The sequence below is a fragment of the Canis lupus genome, chromosome 5 (assembly GCF_003254725.2).
Source record: "Canis lupus dingo isolate Sandy chromosome 5, ASM325472v2, whole genome shotgun sequence".
NCBI lineage: Eukaryota > Metazoa > Chordata > Mammalia > Carnivora > Canidae > Canis > Canis lupus.
In genome coordinates, this window is record NC_064247.1 from 21,048,273 (window position 1) to 21,066,259 (window position 17,987).

Consider the following 17,987-nt stretch of genomic DNA (forward strand, 5'->3'; position numbering starts at 1 on the left):
TCTTAAACGCAAGTCTTTTTTTTTTTTTTTTCTTAAACGCAAGTCTTAAATTTAGAATAATAGAATTGTTAAGAGGCCTTTTAGGGGCGCCTGGGTGGCTCATTTAGTTAAGCATCTGACTCTTGGTTTCAGCTCAGGTCATGATCTCAGGGTGTGGGATCAAGCCCCACTTTGGGCTCCATGCTGGGTATGGAGCTTGCTTGATATTCTCTCTCGCTCTTCCTCTGTCCCTTCCCCACCTATGCTTGGGCACACTTCCACACTCTCTCTCTAAAGTAAATAAATAAACCTTAAGAGAGAGAAAGAGAGGACTTTTATACCTAAATGTTCTTGGGAGTATTCCAGGCTGTAATTTTTAATTTTTCATTAAAGGAGAAATACTAAAACCAATTAGGCATGTTTGGTATTCCTCATATCTTGATTAGCTCAAACACCGTGTGAGCTGAATTTATAATATCTCAGAGCTCTGCCCAAGGGGTACACATGTTCAAAGGGGCTTTCTTTTTTAAATAACCTTTATTATTATCATCTCTAACTCGGGCCTTCCTAACTATGCTGAACTCTTCTTATTGCAAATGAAAGACAGGATAGTGTTTTAGTGATGCTTACTCAAAAGTAGGAATCATATAAGTTCATTGCCTTCTGTAATATTATTTCATTGTCTGCTTCCTTTATAATTATTAAATGCTGCTCCAATCTAAACCTAGCTACCTCACTCCCCCTTCCTGATAATTTTATGTATTTATTTATTTTTAATATTTTATTTATTTGAGATATATAGAGAGAGAACATGAACAGGGAGCAGAGGGAGAGGGAGAAGCAGTCTCCCCACTGAGCAGGGAGCCCCAACAACATGGGGCTCAATCCTAGGACCCTGGGGTCATGACCTGAACTGAAGGCAGACACTTAACTGACTGATCCACCCAGGTGCCCCTAAAAAGTAATTTTAGATGTTCTACAGCTCTTATGCTCTAAGTACACCCAGTCCTGATCTGACTAACCCTATCCTGTACAACCCTGATATATTACCATATGATGACCCATAACTTAAAAGAATCCAGGTATATCTTGTGCAAAGATATTAGCTTCTGAAATATTCTGTTTTGGAATATTTTGCAACCACCATCCCACTCTTGTTAAAGAATTAAGGATTTAGGGCAACCCAGGTGGCTCAGTGGTTTAGTGCTGCCTTCAGCCCAGGGCGTGATCCTGGAGACCCCATGTCGGGCTCCATGCAGAGAGCCTGACATGGGACTCTATCCCGGGTCTCCAGGATCACGCCCTGGGCTGCAGGCAGCGCCAAACCACTGCGCCACAGGGGCTGCCCCTGTTATATTTTTTTTAAAAATGAATCTCATATGCATAGTCTGTATGCCCAACCTAAAATCTGTTTTTTTGAAAGGCATATCATCATTTTGTGCCTCTCCCACTGCCACCAGCATGGTATGCAACTAGGACACTAGATTAGTGAGATACCAATAAAAGTCAGCTTTGGAGCCACATTGGAAGGTACTTTAACCTCACATAGAATTCTCAAACTCCAGGCCCAGAGCCATGCATACATGCTTCCTAGTGTTGTGTAAAGTGCTTAGGATCTCATAACCAGGATATCCAGCCCCACTGGGGATGGACCCTGACATCCATCTATTAGGACTCCCAAGGAACAGACAACTTTCCCGAGTAGACATCTACTTCCCAAGACTCTATGAATCGAGAACATCAGAGGTAGGGTCACTTTCTCCAAAGATGTTCTCATCCCTGATCTGACAACTGACTCATACTTAGATTTCCACTTCATTTAGTTTATATTTATATTCTGTGTCTGAAAATGCTGCCAAGATCTGAATTCTTTGCGGGTAGAGTTTGTTTTATCTGTGCTGACAAGTCTTGTTTAGGGTGTTTCCTGGATATATTGTGATTTTGTGCTCATGAATTCACATTCATGAGAACTTTATGGGAACTTTTGAGGCTTGTGTTGGAGAAAACTTCCTCCAGCAAAAAATTGTGTACTTCCTGCCGGGCAGGGGTGGGGGCACCACCAAACCAGGTAAATGGTAAATTAGCAGACAGTATGAACTCAGGCCATAAACTGGCATAAGGACTGGCCCTTAGCCACACACTCTCAGTGATGTTCTTTCTGCCAATCAGAACCAAGGCAAGTCAGACAAGTTTCTCCTCTCTGCTCTTTTGAGATAAGTTATTTTTCTAATTCACCCTTTGAGAGTAAAACTCTTCATGGTTCCTGATTTTAGGGAGTCTCCAACCAAATTCCAATTTGAGCCCAGAAATTTGCTCCTGGCTTCTACGTTGCCTTCTTCAAATCTAGAGCCCGAGGCCACCTGAGGTCAGTACATGATCCCATGGCCAACAATTTGCCTCTCTAACCACATGCACATTTTGTTCTGGCTCGAGAGCATTTCCTCCAGCAACATGAGCCATGTTTGAAAAGGTGCTCTCCACATTTAACATTTCTAGGTGCATTGCAGCAAAATGGTTTCTAAAATTTAGTCTGTTGTATTGCCAAAATATAAATTCTATAAATTCTATCTCTTCCTGGATATCTCATAAATTCAAAGCTTTGGCAGTGACCTCTCTCCACTGTCTTAACTAATTTTCCTCCAAAAGTTAATGACCTCTTCCCATCCATGCATTTATGACAAAGAAATTGAGCATACCTTCCTTCCTCTCTTGACCTCTCACACTCCAGTTTAGTTCTTATTGTCTAAGTTCTAATTATCTCCTATGGTTGTTTTCTTCTTCATTCTGGCTACTACTGCCTTTCGTCAGCTTTTCTGCATCATTGAAATAATCTAACATTTGCATGCTTACTTCCCTCAAATGCATACTTCACACGGAAGCCTACATAACCTATTTAAAACAAACATCTGACCATATCATTTGCATAATTGAGAATCATCAGTGACTCCTCATTGCCATCACGACAGTTCCAGTCACTTATCGTGGCGCAGAGGGTCCTATACAATCAGCTCTCCTGTGCTGCTGTCACACAAAAGGCTGTGCCATCTTCTGCTAGGTCTACTATCCTCCAGTCGTCCTGATGCTTCACCCAAGTGTCCTTGGCCATTTGTCAGCTCCCTATCTTTCGGATACCAGGTCAAGACTCCTCCAAGGAAACTTGCAAGCAAATTCTAACTGCACCTTTTGTTAGATCACTTATGGTTATCGCATTTACCAGTATATTGTGATACAGTGTTTAACTTAGCTGTTGTCCCAACGGGACTGAGTTCCTTTTAAGGGCAGAGGATTTCTCTCTTCACCCACAGTGCCAATTACATGAGGTACTTAGTACCTGTCAGATGAAGGAATGTTTTTTCATTTCTATAATATCTTTAAAATTGAGTCCTACTTTCTGCTGCCATTAGAGTTCTGGCCATTTCTTCCTCTATTGTTGAGGCTCCATGTCCTTCTCCCTCTAGTTTATCAACCTTCCTCATGTCATCTACATTCTAAGGCACAGTTCTGATCATGTCCTCCTTAGCCTCAGAAACCTATTGCTGTTATCCCCTGCCTCATTTTCCCTGATGCTCCAGCAGCTCACAGCAACCCAGATTTCCCAGTGATAGCTCAGCGCTGTCCTAATTACAAAACCAACTGGGACCTGGGCAAGCAGTACCCAGCCAGCCTCCACTCTAACTTCTTATTCGCTACCTAATGAAGCTTACTAACATTAGACACTTCTCCAGATCCAACTGTGGGCTGATGGTGCTAGTGCCAAAGGATCCCCATATTACCCAGTTCCTGCCCGCCCCATTTCAACCAAAGAAAACTCCCCCTTACAGCAGTGGTGTCCTGGGGGCTGGGTACAGGATGAGAGGAATAACACAAAGGGGGATCACTATCTACAGAGAATTTTCAGCCAATAATAAAATTGACTGAAGGTCAGTCTGCTATCATCATCATGAACCAGCAATTCTAAACAATGTCAGTTTTATTACTATTTTATTAGTAATTTTATTATTTATATTTTATTATATTTCTCCCTACCAAGGCAGACTCTCCCAACACCCCTCTCTTTGGTGAACCCTACTATTCTGGCATAACTCCCTTTTAAAATCTTTAACCACCAAAAAATAAAAAATAAAAAAATAAAAATAAAAAAATAAAATCTTTAATCACCCCAAAACAGAATTAATCTCCTCTTCCTGAGCCCTTAATATATATCTGAATCTCCTATGAGGCCATACACACATTAAGGGGAGCTTATTTTTAACCCCTACTACAGACATTTATGAACACACTTACCCTTCTGGCCAGCTCCCCTTTGATAGTTTGCCTCAGCTGCCCACTAATGTCCTCAGTGAGAAACATGTCAAGTCCCAGTACCTCTATGCTGCTAGGAGAAACAAACCATCATGCCTTACACTCACCCCTCAGATCAAACTCCCTGCCTACAGAATATAACTTAAAATTCCAAAGGCTGGCATTTATAGAACATTGTAATCTAGACCTCATTTTAATTCCTACTACAGACAACCCTTTCACAGTATGGAGGCTAGGGGTGCCAACACCTCACACAGTCAAAAATCTGTGTGACTCCTCCAAAACTGAACTACTACTAGTGACCAAAAGCCTTACTGAGAACATAAACAGTTAATTAACATTTATTTTTATATTATATGATTTATATGCAATATTCTTACAATAAAGCAAGCTAGAAGAAAAATATTAAGAACATCATTTTAAAAATACATTTATTGTACTGTATTTATAATAAAAAAAATCCACATATGGGACGCCTGGGTGGCTCAGTGGTTGAGCATCTGCCTTTGGCTCAGGGCATGATCCTCCGGTCCAGGATCAAGTCCCACATTGGGCTTCTGGTGGTGAGCCTGCTTCTCCCTCTGCCTGTGTCTCTGCCTCGCTCTGTGTCTCTCATGAATAAATAAAATCTTAAAAAAAAAAAAAAATCCACATGTAAGTTGACTGCGCCAACTGTATTGTTCAAGGGTCAAATGTATTTAATCTTAATACTCTTCTCATCCCAAACTACTCATACTCCATATATTTCTGCCTATTACATATAAGACTTTTTTGTATTACAGTACTTTGTAATTTACCTAACTGCTGAGCCCTAGAAGGAAATTTAAACAGTCCTGTTTTACTGGTGTATATGCAACAGACACCAAGTTCTATTGAATAAAACTAGAGACAGTTAGTACATAAAAGAGTAGAATACAATTTATTATACAGCATTTTATTTTTTAAAAAACTTTATTTTCATAGAATACATTTTCACATTAAAGATTCCTACAGTGGGAAAATAACAATTACTTACAGTTTTTTATATTCGTAGACAGATTATTTTAGGACAAGTAAAATAAACACATTTGAGGATTAAGTCTCAGTTTAGAATCTATAATACTTTCATACTTCTATGAGGGGACCTCTTCCCGATATGGAACTTCTCCATACTCAGAAGCTTTCCAAGCTCTTCTTCCCAGGACTTAGAAATGAATAATGTCAGAGAGCAGTATTTCCTAATTTGAAACTTTCCCTAGGACATGTAACCATCAGTAACCGGTATCAACTGAACAGAGAGGGCAATTTTCAAAAATTAAACACTAATTTTAAGTCTTTACTTATGAATTAACAGGTTTTCCCTTTCTCCGTCATTCCCAGGACAAATACAGAAGTTTGATCATGTACTGATAGTAATAAAGCTGAATTCCCTTTAAGAATTTGATATGCTAACAGGCAAAAGCTCATACATAATGGTTAATTATGCTATGAGTCTTATGAGAAGCTAGGAGACAACCCCATAACTCACCAGAACAAGGAACCCAGTCTCCAAATTTCTTGGATACAATTCGCCTCAAACCTTTTCCTCAAAGACTAAATTCTAAAAAATGACCAGGTGATTAGAAGAGGTTTGTCTCACCATTAGACTTATCTGTTATTTCCTCCTTACTGTGAGCTGAAGGGCATGATAGAGCAGAGGCAAAGAGGTGTACAATCAATTCTGAAGGTATTAAGTCAAAAAGGTCAGAGCTTCCACAGTATGGCAACAGCTTTGCAGATGCCCACATCATGGTAGTTGAAATAACAAAGCCCAGCAAAGGTTAAAGCTGAGAGTGCCAAAACGCCTGCCTTGACAGCTCTCTGCAAACCATCCCCTCGAACATAGTCAGTAACCACTTGTCCAAGGCCCCTAAAGAAAAAAAATACAGTACAAAAGAAAAATCACAAGTCAAAAGGCTAACTTGACTGCAAAAAATAATTATCAGGTTCAAAATACAACTCATTGTAACAGGAATCATAAACCAAAATGAAGGGGCTATGAGTTTCCTAGTAATATAATAAAGACATTGCTTTTCTTTAGATTCAATTTTTCTCATTATTAATATCAAAGAGGGTAGGTTTTTTGTTTTATTATTTTTATTTTATTATATACTCTTTTTATTGAAGTTCAATTTGCCAACATATAAAACTCAGTGCTCATCCCATCAAGTGTCCTCCTCAGTGCCCATCATCCAGTCGCCCTATCCCCCTGCCCGCCTCCCTCAAAGAAAGTAATTACCGTTCTATTTACAAAATCTTGGGGGTTTTGTTTTGTTTTTTAACTAAAACCAATGCTCGAGAGGTGCCTAGCTAGCTTAGTCGGTGGAGCACATGACTCTTGAGCTCAGGGTCATGAGTTTGAGACCCACATTGGGTGTAGAGATTACTATAAAAAATAAACTTTAAAAATAAAATAAAATAAACTTTAAAGCAAATGCTCTACTAAGTTTTTCATTAATTCAAAAAAAAAATTTTATGAAGCAGACACTATGTGCCAGGACCTGTTATAAATGTTGAAAGAAGAGCAAATAAGACAGCACCCCTGCCCTTATGGAACGGATTCTGGTGAAGCAGAAAAAAAAAAGTACGTATGTGCAATGAAGAAATATTTTAGAAAGGATGGACTAAATGAGAAGAACATTCTAAACAAAAGGGACATTGACTGTGGCATCTTTGAAACAGTAAAAAGATCAATGTGGCTGGAGAACACGGGGATCAGAAGGCAAGGGTAGATCACACAGGGCCCCGAAGGTCACAAGTCTGAGTTCAGACGCACTGGTTGGCTCAGTCAGTAAACTGCAGGACTCCTGATCTCAGGATTTTGAGTTCGAACCCCACAATGGATGTAGAGGTTACTTAAAAATAAAAATCTCGAGAAAAAAAAGATTTTTAAAATTTCATTTGAAATGTAATGAGAAACGACAGATATGTTTTAAGTTGGGAGTAACCTAAGTCAGTAGTGACATAATTTTGTTTTTTTAATAATAGCTTTATTGAGATGTAATTCACACGCCATAGAATCGATCCTTTTTTTTAAGTTATCTTTACACCCAATGTGGAGCTCAAACTCACAACCCTGAGATCAAGAGTCATATGCTCCTCCAACTGAGCCAGCCAGTCGCCCTAAAACTAACTCTTTCAAAATATACACTAACACGGCTTTTAGTATATTCATGAAGTTGTGCAACATCATCACTATTTAATGTCAGAACGTTTTCATCACTCCAAAAAGAAACCCCATATCCATTAGCTCATTAACTCAACAACTAGTTTCAACAACTAGTCAACAACTAGTCAACTCAACAACTAGTCAACAACTAGTTTCCTGTCTCTATGGACTTGCCTACTCTGTACATTTTATATAAGCGAAATCATAACAGGTGGCCTTCTGTGTCAAGTTTCTTTCATTTCACATTTTCAAGGATCACCCATGCTGTATTAGTACTTCAACCTTTTGTGTGGAACCTTTTATATTCCTTTGTAGGAATATATTGTATTTTCTTTAGCTATTCATCAGCTGATAGACATTTGGACTGTTTCTACTTTTTGGCTATTATAAATAACATTATGAATATTACTACACAAGTTTTTGTGTGAGAACATATGTGTTCAAGTTTGAGGGGTATAACACCTAAAAGAGGAATCATTGAGTCATATGGTAACTTTTTTTGTTAGGACTTCCAAACAATTTTCCAAAGTGGCTGTAACTTCTTACATTCCCAGCACAGAACTACAAGGCAACTTCCAGACATCCTTCCCCACCTCCCACCCCCCGACATCCTTGAAACACATGTTACTGTCCATCTTGTGGATGACAGCCATCCTAGTGAGTTTGAAGTAGTATCTCATTATGGTTTTGATTTGCCATTTCCCCCCACCTTGGAGAGAGAGAGACAGAGACTCTTATGCAGGCTCCAAGCCCAGCAGGAAGCCTGACTCAGGACTAGATCCCACAACCCCAAGATCATGATCTGAGCCGAAATCCAGCGTCAGACACTTAACTGACTAAGCCACCCAGACACCCGTTAATTTGCATTTCTATAATAACAAATGATGTTGAGCATTTTTTCACATGCTTATGAGACATTTGTAGATCTTCTTTAGATAAATATAATTTTACTTTTAAAAAATATATTTTATTTATTTATTCACGAGAAACAGAGAGAGAGAGAGAGAGAGAGAGAGGCAGAGGGAGAAGCAGGTTCCATGCAGGGAGCCTGACGTGGGACTCGATCCCAGGTCTCCAGGATCACGCCCTGGGCTGCAGGCGGCGCTAAACTGCTGTGCCACTGGGGCTGCCCTATAATTTTACTTTTAAAAAAGGTCACTCTGGCCATAATATGGCAAATGAACAGTGCAGGCAGAAGGGGTGGGGAGCAAAAACAGAAACAGAAAACCACTTAGGAGGCCAAGCGCCTTGGTAAGACTATTTGCTTAACCTAGGCTGGTGACAGGGAAGACGGTGTGAAGGGACAATTGAGGTAAGCTGTGTTTTGAGGAGACAACTAACAGAAAGAGCTGATGGACTAGATGTAGGATAAGACAAAAAGAAATACCTAAAATAATTCCTGGGATTTTTGGCTTGAGCAACTAGATTTAATTGAATTAGGGAAGAACAGGAAAGGAGGTGGCTTTGAGGAAAAATCAAAAGAGAGAGCTGAGTGGGGGAAGAGTGATTCTGGGCAATGTTAAATTTGAGACAACCATTAGACATTCAAGTGGATTATGCTGGTTAGACAACTGGAAAATACAGGTCTGCAGATCAGGAAAAAGTTTAGATCTGAGTTCACCTCAGGAAATTAAGAGAAATTAGGAAAGCAAGATTGAGCCCAGGATTCAGAGCTTTATTATTCAGAGGTCAGACAAAGGGAGAAGTAGGCATCAGAGACTGAAGGCACAGCTGGTGAGACAGAGGAAAGAATGCTGGGTACAGCATCTAGGAAGCCAAAGGGAAATCATTTAAGGAGGGAATGGTCAATTAGGTTGAATTCTGCTGAGAGTTCAAGTAACAGTAGGACCAAAAACAGACAGCTGGGTTTGGAAAAATGAAGGTTTTAGGGAGATTTTGGTAAGAATGACTTAAGCTTTGTAGTTGTGATAAAAGACCAATTAGTACAGGCTAAAAGAGATTGAATGCTGGGGAAGTAGTGCACGATTATAAACAACTCTTTGAAGTCGTGTGTGTATGTGTGTGTGTGACAGAGAGAGAGAGACAGAGACAGAGAGACAGAGAAAAGGAAGGAAGAATTAGTAAGGAAACTAGAGGAGTATAAAATAAATGAAAATAATAGAAAATATATTACTTTAGAATTATCTCTTATTCTGACTTTTCATGGATTTAGATGGATCTCCTGCCAAAAAGCCACATATTAGAGAAATCTTACTGTACTTATGATCTAATATTTAATATACAACTGGAATCCTTTACTTTGAAACGTCTATCTGGTTAAAGGGTAATTCCCCAACCAACCCCAGAAAACTAGGTAAGTAAAAATCTCCCTTTAATACTACAAAATCATTCTGACAAGTCACTTAACCTCCCTGGGGTTTAGTTTCTACATCTGCAAAATAACAGAGTTGGTTAAGATATTCCCAAGTCCTTTCAGTTCTAGCAATACAAAAATGCTTCCCTCTCCCACAATATCATACTGTCCTTGTAAAATAATATAAAATGAACAATTCAAAGAACCCAAGTGTTACTTACAAACTTTTCAGAAGGTTCATTAACTTAGAAAATCTAGGGCAGCCCTGGTGGCGCCGCGGTTTAGTGCTGCCTGCAGCCCAGGGTGTGATCCTGGAGACCCTAGATGGAGTCCCACGTCGGGCTCCCTGAATGGAGCCTGCTTTTCCCTCTGCCTGTGTCTCTGCACCCCCCCCTCTCTGAATAAATTAAAAAAAAAAAATGGTTAAAAAAAAAATCTAACAAACTACATACACTGGATAAAATAAATAGAAACTGGAAATTCAGTCATTCAACTATTTACCTAGTGCTATGTGTCAGGTACTGCTCTAGGCACTAAAGATATTAAGAGTAAACAAAAAGTAAAAAAATCTCCATTTATTTTTTTAAAAAGGGCAAAACTGAACTATAGTGTCTAAGGACAACTAGATGATAAAACTATGATGAAATATAAGGAAGGTATTACTATAAAAATCAGGATAATGGTCCTTGGTGGGTGCATGCTGAACAGTTATGACTGAGGTAGAACACACGGAAGCAGCTCCTACAGTTCTATTTCTTTTTTAAGATTTTATTTATTTACTCATGAGAGACACAAAAAGACAGGCAGAGACACAGGCAAAGGGAGAAGCAGGCTCCATGCAGGGACCCAACCCCTAACCCACGCCCTGAGCTGAAGGCAAGCACTTAACAACTGAGCCACTTAGGCATCCCTCTATTTCTTGACCTGGGCAGAATTACCCTTGTGATAATTCATTAAGCCATGAATTTGATTCTCATTATTTTCTGTATCTGTGCTTTCATTCTAATGAGGGGAGACAACATAAGAAGGTAATTAGCACTACTGAGAAAAATAAAATAGGGGAGAGGGATAAGGAATGCTGGGAAGGACACTGCAATTGTGAACAAGTGGTTACAGAAGGCTTCATTGAGAAGGTGACACTTCAAATATGAAGGAAATGAGGAATAAGCCAAGTATGTAACTAGAAAAAGAGTATGTTGAGCAGAAGCAAGAGTAAATGTAAAGCCCTGAGGTCTGGAGTGTCCCTGGCATGTCTAAGAATGATCAAAGCCAGTGTGAATGAAGAAGAAAGTAGTTGGAGATGTGGGAGCAGAGCCAGACTACATTGGGTCTGTAGACCACCATAAGAATTCTGACTTTCAGTCTGGGGAAGGTTAAAAGACGGGAAAGTGTTTTGAGAAGGAAAATGTCTTGATTTGACTTAATATTTTAACAGGATCATGGGGGCTGCTGTGTTGGAACAGACAGAAGGAGGACCAGTTAGGAGACTACTACTGAATTCAAAGATGATGACCAGGTTTGGGGCATGAACAATTGGAAGAATGGAAAAACCTTTAATTCAGATGAGCGAGAGTGCCAGAGGAGGAGATCTGGAGGAGATCTGGGGGAGATCGGGGACTGAGTATTATAACATGCTATATTCAAAATGTCTATTAGATATGGAAGTGAAGACATTGAATAGGCAAGTGGACATATAAATCAGAGCATATAAATATTCTCTATATGTTTTAATATACATATTAAAGGTCTGAGTATCTCAATCAACTTCTCCCTCATATGCAGTAATGAGACAGGCTCACAGCAAATAAACTGAGCAGACAACGTAACAATGAAGGGCCTGCTGTACTTGCCAGTGACTGTGGAGAGTGAGGGCTGCAGCCAGGGAGTAGTCCATCGCAGAGCCAGGATTCAAATAAGCAGCTGGAATTAGGCCCAGGAGCAAAACACTGACAACCCTCTCACCAGTCCAGTGGAGAGATGCAGCCTTGGAACCAGCTACAGAAACGAGGAACCAGATTCATAAGAGTTGAAAGGGGGAAACACACATCTCTCAGATTCAATGTCTGCCACAAAATAACCCAGCTGACAGAATGGTAAACAGCATGCATATAAGACTTTGTTCTGAGCATAAAGAGAGTAGGATAAAGAAAGTGCTTGAGAAAGATGCTACTTCCCTTCTTTGAAGTTCTTTAGCACAAGGTGTCTTGGTGCCAACAGAGACTGATTATAAGACTGACCCACTTTGTTGACAGGCAAGAAGATGAACAAAATATCTTTGTGGAATTACCAATCTCAAATTTTAGTGTATTAGACAGATAACTTATGAATAATATAAGTTAGTACCACCTGAAGAATTCCTTTAAAACATTACTCTTTTATTTGCACTTTCTAATCTTTAGAATTAGAAGTAAGGTAATAATAAAAATCCTTCCAAACAAAATTAAACCAGCCAATTCAAAAAGTTCTGTTATGAACTTTTAGGATTACGGTCCTTCTGTCCCATTACTTATAAATAGCCCAAAACAAATATGGAACAGGAGAACTTCTTTTAAATAAGTGAGAAAAAAAAATGGGCTTTAAACATTTCTTTGAGAGCCTCTATCTTATTTTGGTTACAGAATCTAATGGAAGGATGGAGCTGCTCCCTAGAAAAATGCACATGAATACATAGATAGAAACTATATTTATAATATCAAGTGCTTTCCTTCAGTCCACACACCCCAAATTAAAACCACTCTCCTAAATTTAACTGAACTTAGCAAAGGACTAGAGAAACAAAACTTTTTCAAAGATAATAAAATAATTCTAAAGAGCAGAAAAAGTGTACTTGCCTAACTTCTCAGAACTCAGATACAACTATATGTAAGCTGTTGACTTAAGAATCAAGAGAGGTCTTATCTCTGCAAAACACAGATCTTTCCAGACTTTAAAACTGAAAATAACAGTTAACTCATTATTCATCTACAAATTTTCTATAATAGTCATAAAAAAGCCATGTGATTTTAATATGGACCTAAATAAAAATAGGCAAGTCAATTTTAGCTATAAATATTTGTCTTTTTAAATTTTCTACTATTCTAAAATTATTTATATCTGGCTCCTATCAGCTAAATAAATAAGATCGACTACATTGTACAGACTCTTCCTACAGAGTGATTTTCTTTTTAAAAAAACTGAAAATGTAGGACTTAGATCAGAAGGGTCTCTATGACTCTAAATGGCATCACTCAACCATGCTGGCATTGTCTGCCCAAAAGGACTGGCTAGGTAGGTCTTCATTTGACAGAGGTGGACATAAGAGTTCTGCTCCACAGTCCTGCCAAAGGCATGAAAATTTGGCCAGATGTAGAGGGCCAGAGCCCAAGAAGCAGCAGCAATGAAAAAAAAAAACATACAGTAGTGGTTGGGAGACAGGTGAATGTGCTGGGTTCTACACCATCCTGGGGCAGGCTGGTCCTGGAGAAATGCTGAAACATGAGCAGGTCTGACCACTGGGATTCGGAGAAACAGAGCTGAGGAAAGAGACATTAGGGAGGTCATAAACACTTCTCTTTTAACAGGCCTGACAGACTTTCTAAATAACCACAGGCAAGCTACTTAATCCCAAAGGGGGCATAACATCTCCTCTGCAAATGAGAACAGTATCTATTTCCCTGGGCTGCTAAGAGGTCACACTAAGTAGCCCTGAAAGATTTAAAAAAATCAATGAAGATTAAAAAAAGATTAAAAAAAAATCAATGAACCATTTATGTAAAACGGCTGCACTCTTACTAATTTTAACAAGTAAATTACAGCTCCTTTCTCTTTCCATGCATTCACCCAACAAACATTTACGACATATAAGAGCAAGAGACAAAGACAGCCTTTGTCCTCAAGGAATTCAGTCTAGTTTGGGAAAAACATCTATTGCTATCTTCCTTTTCAAGATCAGTTTCTCCATGTCCTTTTTTTTTTTTTTTTTTAAATTTTGTTTTTAAGTAATCTCTACACTAAATGTGGGGCTTCAACTCACAACCCCAAATGGAGAGTTGCATGCTCTACTGACTGAGCCATCCAGGTGCTCCTCTCTACTGGTACTCTTTTTGGGAGTGGGGAGAAGGCAGAGGGAGAGAGAGAGAGACAATCTTTAGCAGGCTCTAAGCCCTGCATACGCCAGACGTGGGGCTCAATCTCACAACCCTGAGATCATGTCTCAAGCTGAAATCAAGAGTCGGACACTTAGCTGACTGAGCCACCGGGGCGCCCCTCCACTTGTACTCTTGAACCCATCCTTTTCTGTCCCCCTTTGGATCCTGTCTCTTGGTTAAAAAATAGGCAGACCCAAGTTCACACAAATCACCACTTACTAGGTGGGAGGTGATGAGCAATTAAGTTAAACAGTCTTTCTAAGCCTCAATGTCCTTATCTGTAAAATGAAAATAGTAGCACTTACTTATTAATACTCTGTTGAAAATCAGTCTCCTCTTGCATTCACTCTTAAATGTTTTCCCAGCATCCCATTGCTCTCCTCACATCCTAAGCCCACCCTTGGCCATTTTGTCACTCAGTTTATGCTGCCTATAAGCTGATGACACCCAGTTCTATATCAGCAGCCCTGCTATTTCTCCAGTGTTTCAGAAGTTGACGTGCCTGCTGGGCCTCTCCTCTGAGATATCCTACAAGATTCTCAAACTCGCCACACCAAAAATGAAAATCATTCTTCAACTTTCTTTCTCAACCCAACTTGTCTTCCATTTGCACGCTCCCCCACATTATCTAGTGACATCCCAGCCATTCTTGACCTAACCCCCAAATCTGGAAGTCACATAAAACACCCCTCTCCCTTCAACTCTCAATCACCAAATCATATCAACATATCTCCTTAACATTTCTTGGGACGACCTGCTCTTTTTTGTACTACTTTCCATGTTTAGGACCTCACAATCCTTACCTGCCCTACTATAAGTGTCCTATGTCATCTCCTGGACTTGTGTCTTAGCCCATCCCATCTCCTATGATGTCCATCTACCACAGTGTTACCCAAATGGCCAATCTAAACTGCAACTCTGGGATGCCTGGGTGGCTCCCCGGTTGAGCATCTGCCTCTGGCTCCAGTCATGATCCTGGGGGTCCTGGGATCCAGTTCCGCATCCGGCTCCCCACAGGGAGTCTGCTTCTCCCTCTGCCTGTGTCTCTGCCTCCCTCTCTATCTTTCACGAATAAATTAATAAAATCTTAAAAATAAATAAATAGGATCCCTGGGTTGCGCAGCGGTTTGGCGCCTGCCTTTGGCCCAGGGCGCGATCCTGGAGACCCGGGATCGAATCCCACGTCGGGCTCCCGGTGCATGGAGCCTGCTTCTCCCTCTGCCTGTGTCTCTGCCTCTCTCTCTCTCTCTCTGTGACTATCATAAATAAATAAAAATTTTAAAAAATAAATAAATAAATAAATAAATAAATAAATAAATAAATAAATAAATAAACAAACAAACTGCAACTCTATGTCAAATCTTTCAATGGTCCCGTTCACATCGGGTAAACGCATATTCCTTATCGAGGCAAGTTCTTCCATGATTTGATTCCAGTTCACTTTTCCAGATTCATCTCTCATTCCTCACCTTGAGCTTCGTGCTCTAATAACACCCAGTCTGTTTTCTCTCCTGCCTCGCAGTTTCTACATCCTTCATGATCACTTTTACTGACCCCAGTAGTTCCAACTGTCATGCCCTTCCTTCTGTGACCTTCCTTATCCTCAAGACACACACAGCTCCTTCAGGAACCAAGACAGGGTAATTCTCCCAAAACAAGAAAGCCAAGTATTTTCTTCCTCTGGACTGGCATAACAATTTATGTGCAACACAACGGTTTTTGGCTTTGTTAAATCACATTTGTATGTGTTTTCCCTATAAAAATGAAAACTCTTCGTGGGCAGGGCCTATGTTCCATACACATGTGTATCCCATCCCTACCACGGTGCCTGGTATAAGAAAAATGCCCAGTTCAATGATTATCGAACTGATTTCCGGAACCCGCTCTCCGCCAATCCGGGGTCAATGGGCAAGGCCAGGGGCTTAGAGCCTAAGCCCACCTTTTTCTGATGCGCGTTATAAGGACAGTGAATGGGGAGAAAAAAGACAACTCTTAGGAACAGCCTCAGGAGGACTGTAACTCCCAGGGGCTCTTTCAGATTCCCCTACCGCCGTGTCTGCCCGGAGCGGGGCAGATGCGAGCTCCGGAAAACATCTGGGCGCGTAGACAACGGTGGTTATTGCTGTGGTGTAGACAGGCGCCAGATCGGCCAACGGGACGGCGGACGGATTCCCTGCTTCAGAAGCCTCCCTCCCCCGGCTGGAGGCGGCGCGAAGACCCTCCCGCTGCTAGCACCCCTCACCTCGGCCTCCTTGAGCTCCGCACAGGACGCTCAGCCTCCAGAGACTCGCCATCTCCCTCCTGAAGGCTCAAGGTCACCCAGCAACCCGGAAGCAGTCGCTCGCAAACTCCCACCCACCGACCGCGAAGGGAAACGCCGCGTGAACCGGAAGTCGCGAGCTGGCGCGCGCCCGCCGCACATGCGCGCACACGCTCGGCGGGAGGCCCCGCGCTGCAGGCGGACGATGGCGGAGCTGGGTGAGGCGGACGAGGCGGAGTTGCAGCGCCTGGTGGCGGCCGAACAGCAGAAGGCGCAGTTCACTGCACAGGTGCGGGGACAGGGTCCGGGGGGGAGAGACCGGAGGGTGAGGCACAAGTTGAATTTTCAGACTCTTCCCAGTCCGTGAAGTGACAGCCGCCAGGGAAAACGAGCGGAGCCCGCGACCTCACCCCGGGGGCGGCCTGGGGCTCGCTCCTGCTGCGCCCGCTTCCTCCCGGAGAGAAACGAGGCGTGGCGCCCCAGCCGCCGGTGAGCCGCAGTGCTCGGGGCCCGCTAGGGAGAACGGGTAAAGCCGAGAGGAAGGTTCGGGCGGCGCCAGGGCACAGGCACCTGGTTCGGCGGCGACCTCGCTGTCGCTGGGCTGGGCGTTCGGAAGCTCTGGCTCTGGTCCTGCCTTTGCCCCCTACGGGCGCGCGGCCCTGGACGAGGCACCCATCCGCTGCCGGCCTTGCGTCTGCAGTCGCCTGCTGCCTCACCACAGGTCCTATGCGGTGAGGAGTTTGAGAACGACAAAGCCCCGAAACGTCCGTTGAGAAAGGCGGGCTCCGAAGTAGTCTGGACTGTGGTTTAGGACAGGCGTTGTGGAGCCCCGGCGGCGGGGTTCGAACCCGGCGTGGCCCCTTACTAGCAGCGTGGCTGGCGGGTTGACCACGCCTCGAACCGAGATGACAGCCCCATTTTAGGACCGCAGAAAGTAGGGACTGGCAGCCTAGTACCCAGTCTCCCGAGACAAAGCCGTCAGTAAATGGTTTTCCCCCCGCCTTTGGGGGCTGGGGGTTGGTTCTCGGAGAATTAAACAGCAAGAACACATTTTCTGTGCCCGTATGTGCATTTTTCTAATGGAGAGTGGATCCATTAACCTTCACTGGATTCACAAAGATGTCCATGACCCCCAAAAGGTTTGGAACTTAAGAAGCTAGCCTAAGGGATAGGTTTGGAATGACAAGAGAGCAGTGGTTTGGAGGAAATTAATTGGTACCATATCTTGCCAGCTTACACTGGTGCCACTTGGAAATAGAAAACATAACCCGGCCTGAAAATTTAGTCTGATTACGAACTTAACACAATTGGGGAAAAATAGGTAGTGGCCTTCAAGGAAGTAAATGCAGACAGCAGTGGTTACTAATTTTCTTTCCTCTTAAGGTGCATCACTTCATGGAGCTGTGCTGGGATAAATGTGTGGAGAAGCCAGGGAATCGCCTAGACTCTCGCACGGAGAATTGTCTCTCGAGCTGTGTGGACCGCTTCATTGACACTACTCTTGCCATCACCAGCCGGTTTGCCCAGATTGTCCAGAAAGGAGGGCAGTAGGCCATCCCCTGGGAGGATGACAGAGGCAAAGGACTTGTTAAGCAGATTAAAGGGCCAGTGGGGGATGGTCGTCAGCCTGTCATCAGGTGAACTTGAGGCTGTTATTGGTGCTAAAAAGTAACAGATCAAATGTTCAAGAAGTGAAATTTATTTATTTGGAATTCAGAAATTCCATGTTTTATCACAATTTATTCAATAAATGTGACTTCTCCAACTTTTTTTTTTCTTAATCCCATTTTAGGACTTAATATAGAGATCTCTGATTGG

The 17,987-nt window shown here is 42.0% G+C and overlaps 2 protein-coding genes across 3 annotated transcripts; one reads left to right on the plus strand and one right to left on the minus strand.

Moving 5' to 3' along the window:
- Positions 1-5,213: 5,213 nt before the first annotated feature.
- Positions 5,214-16,290, minus strand: SDHD (succinate dehydrogenase complex subunit D). 2 transcript variants are annotated; one of them, XM_025465545.3, is made up of 4 exons: positions 16,152-16,290; positions 13,178-13,294; positions 11,633-11,777; positions 5,214-6,169 (listed from the first exon to the last, which is right to left on the minus strand). In XM_025465545.3, the coding sequence occupies exons 1-4, from the start codon at positions 16,201-16,203 to the stop codon at positions 6,004-6,006; spliced, it is 480 nt and encodes a 159-aa protein (XP_025321330.3). In that variant the 5' UTR covers positions 16,204-16,290; the 3' UTR covers positions 5,214-6,003. The 2 variants fall into 2 exon arrangements, with proteins under 2 accessions (XP_025321330.3, XP_025321331.3); XM_025465546.3 differs by lacking the exon at positions 11,633-11,777.
- Positions 16,291-16,326: 36 nt separating this feature from the next.
- TIMM8B (translocase of inner mitochondrial membrane 8 homolog B) lies at positions 16,327-17,934 on the plus strand. The gene is made up of 2 exons (XM_025465547.3): positions 16,327-16,458; positions 17,553-17,934. Exons 1-2 carry the CDS (start codon positions 16,330-16,332, stop codon positions 17,718-17,720), a joined length of 297 nt encoding a protein of 98 aa, XP_025321332.3. The 5' UTR covers positions 16,327-16,329; the 3' UTR covers positions 17,721-17,934.
- The last annotated feature ends 53 nt before the right edge of the window (positions 17,935-17,987 follow it).

Excerpts from the sequence above, each read along its gene's own strand:
- TIMM8B (XM_025465547.3), top strand. The coding sequence starts at position 16,330 with ATGCGCGCACACGCTCGGCGGGAGGCCCCGCGCTGCAGGCGGACGATG. Across the intron at positions 16,459-17,552 it reads AGGCGCAGTTCACTGCACAG|GTGCATCACTTCATGGAGCT; the intron begins GTGCGGGGACAG and ends TTTCCTCTTAAG.
- SDHD (XM_025465545.3), bottom strand. The coding sequence starts at position 16,203 with ATGGCGAGTCTCTGGAGGCTGAGCGTCCTGTGCGGAGCTCAAGGAGGC. Across the intron at positions 11,778-13,177 it reads CCTGTCTCCCAACCACTACT|CTGGTTCCAAGGCTGCATCT; the intron begins GTATGTTTTTTT and ends TCGTTTCTGTAG. Across the intron at positions 6,170-11,632 it reads CTCACTCTCCACAGTCACTG|GGGCCTTGGACAAGTGGTTA; the intron begins GCAAGTACAGCA and ends TTTTTTCTTTAG.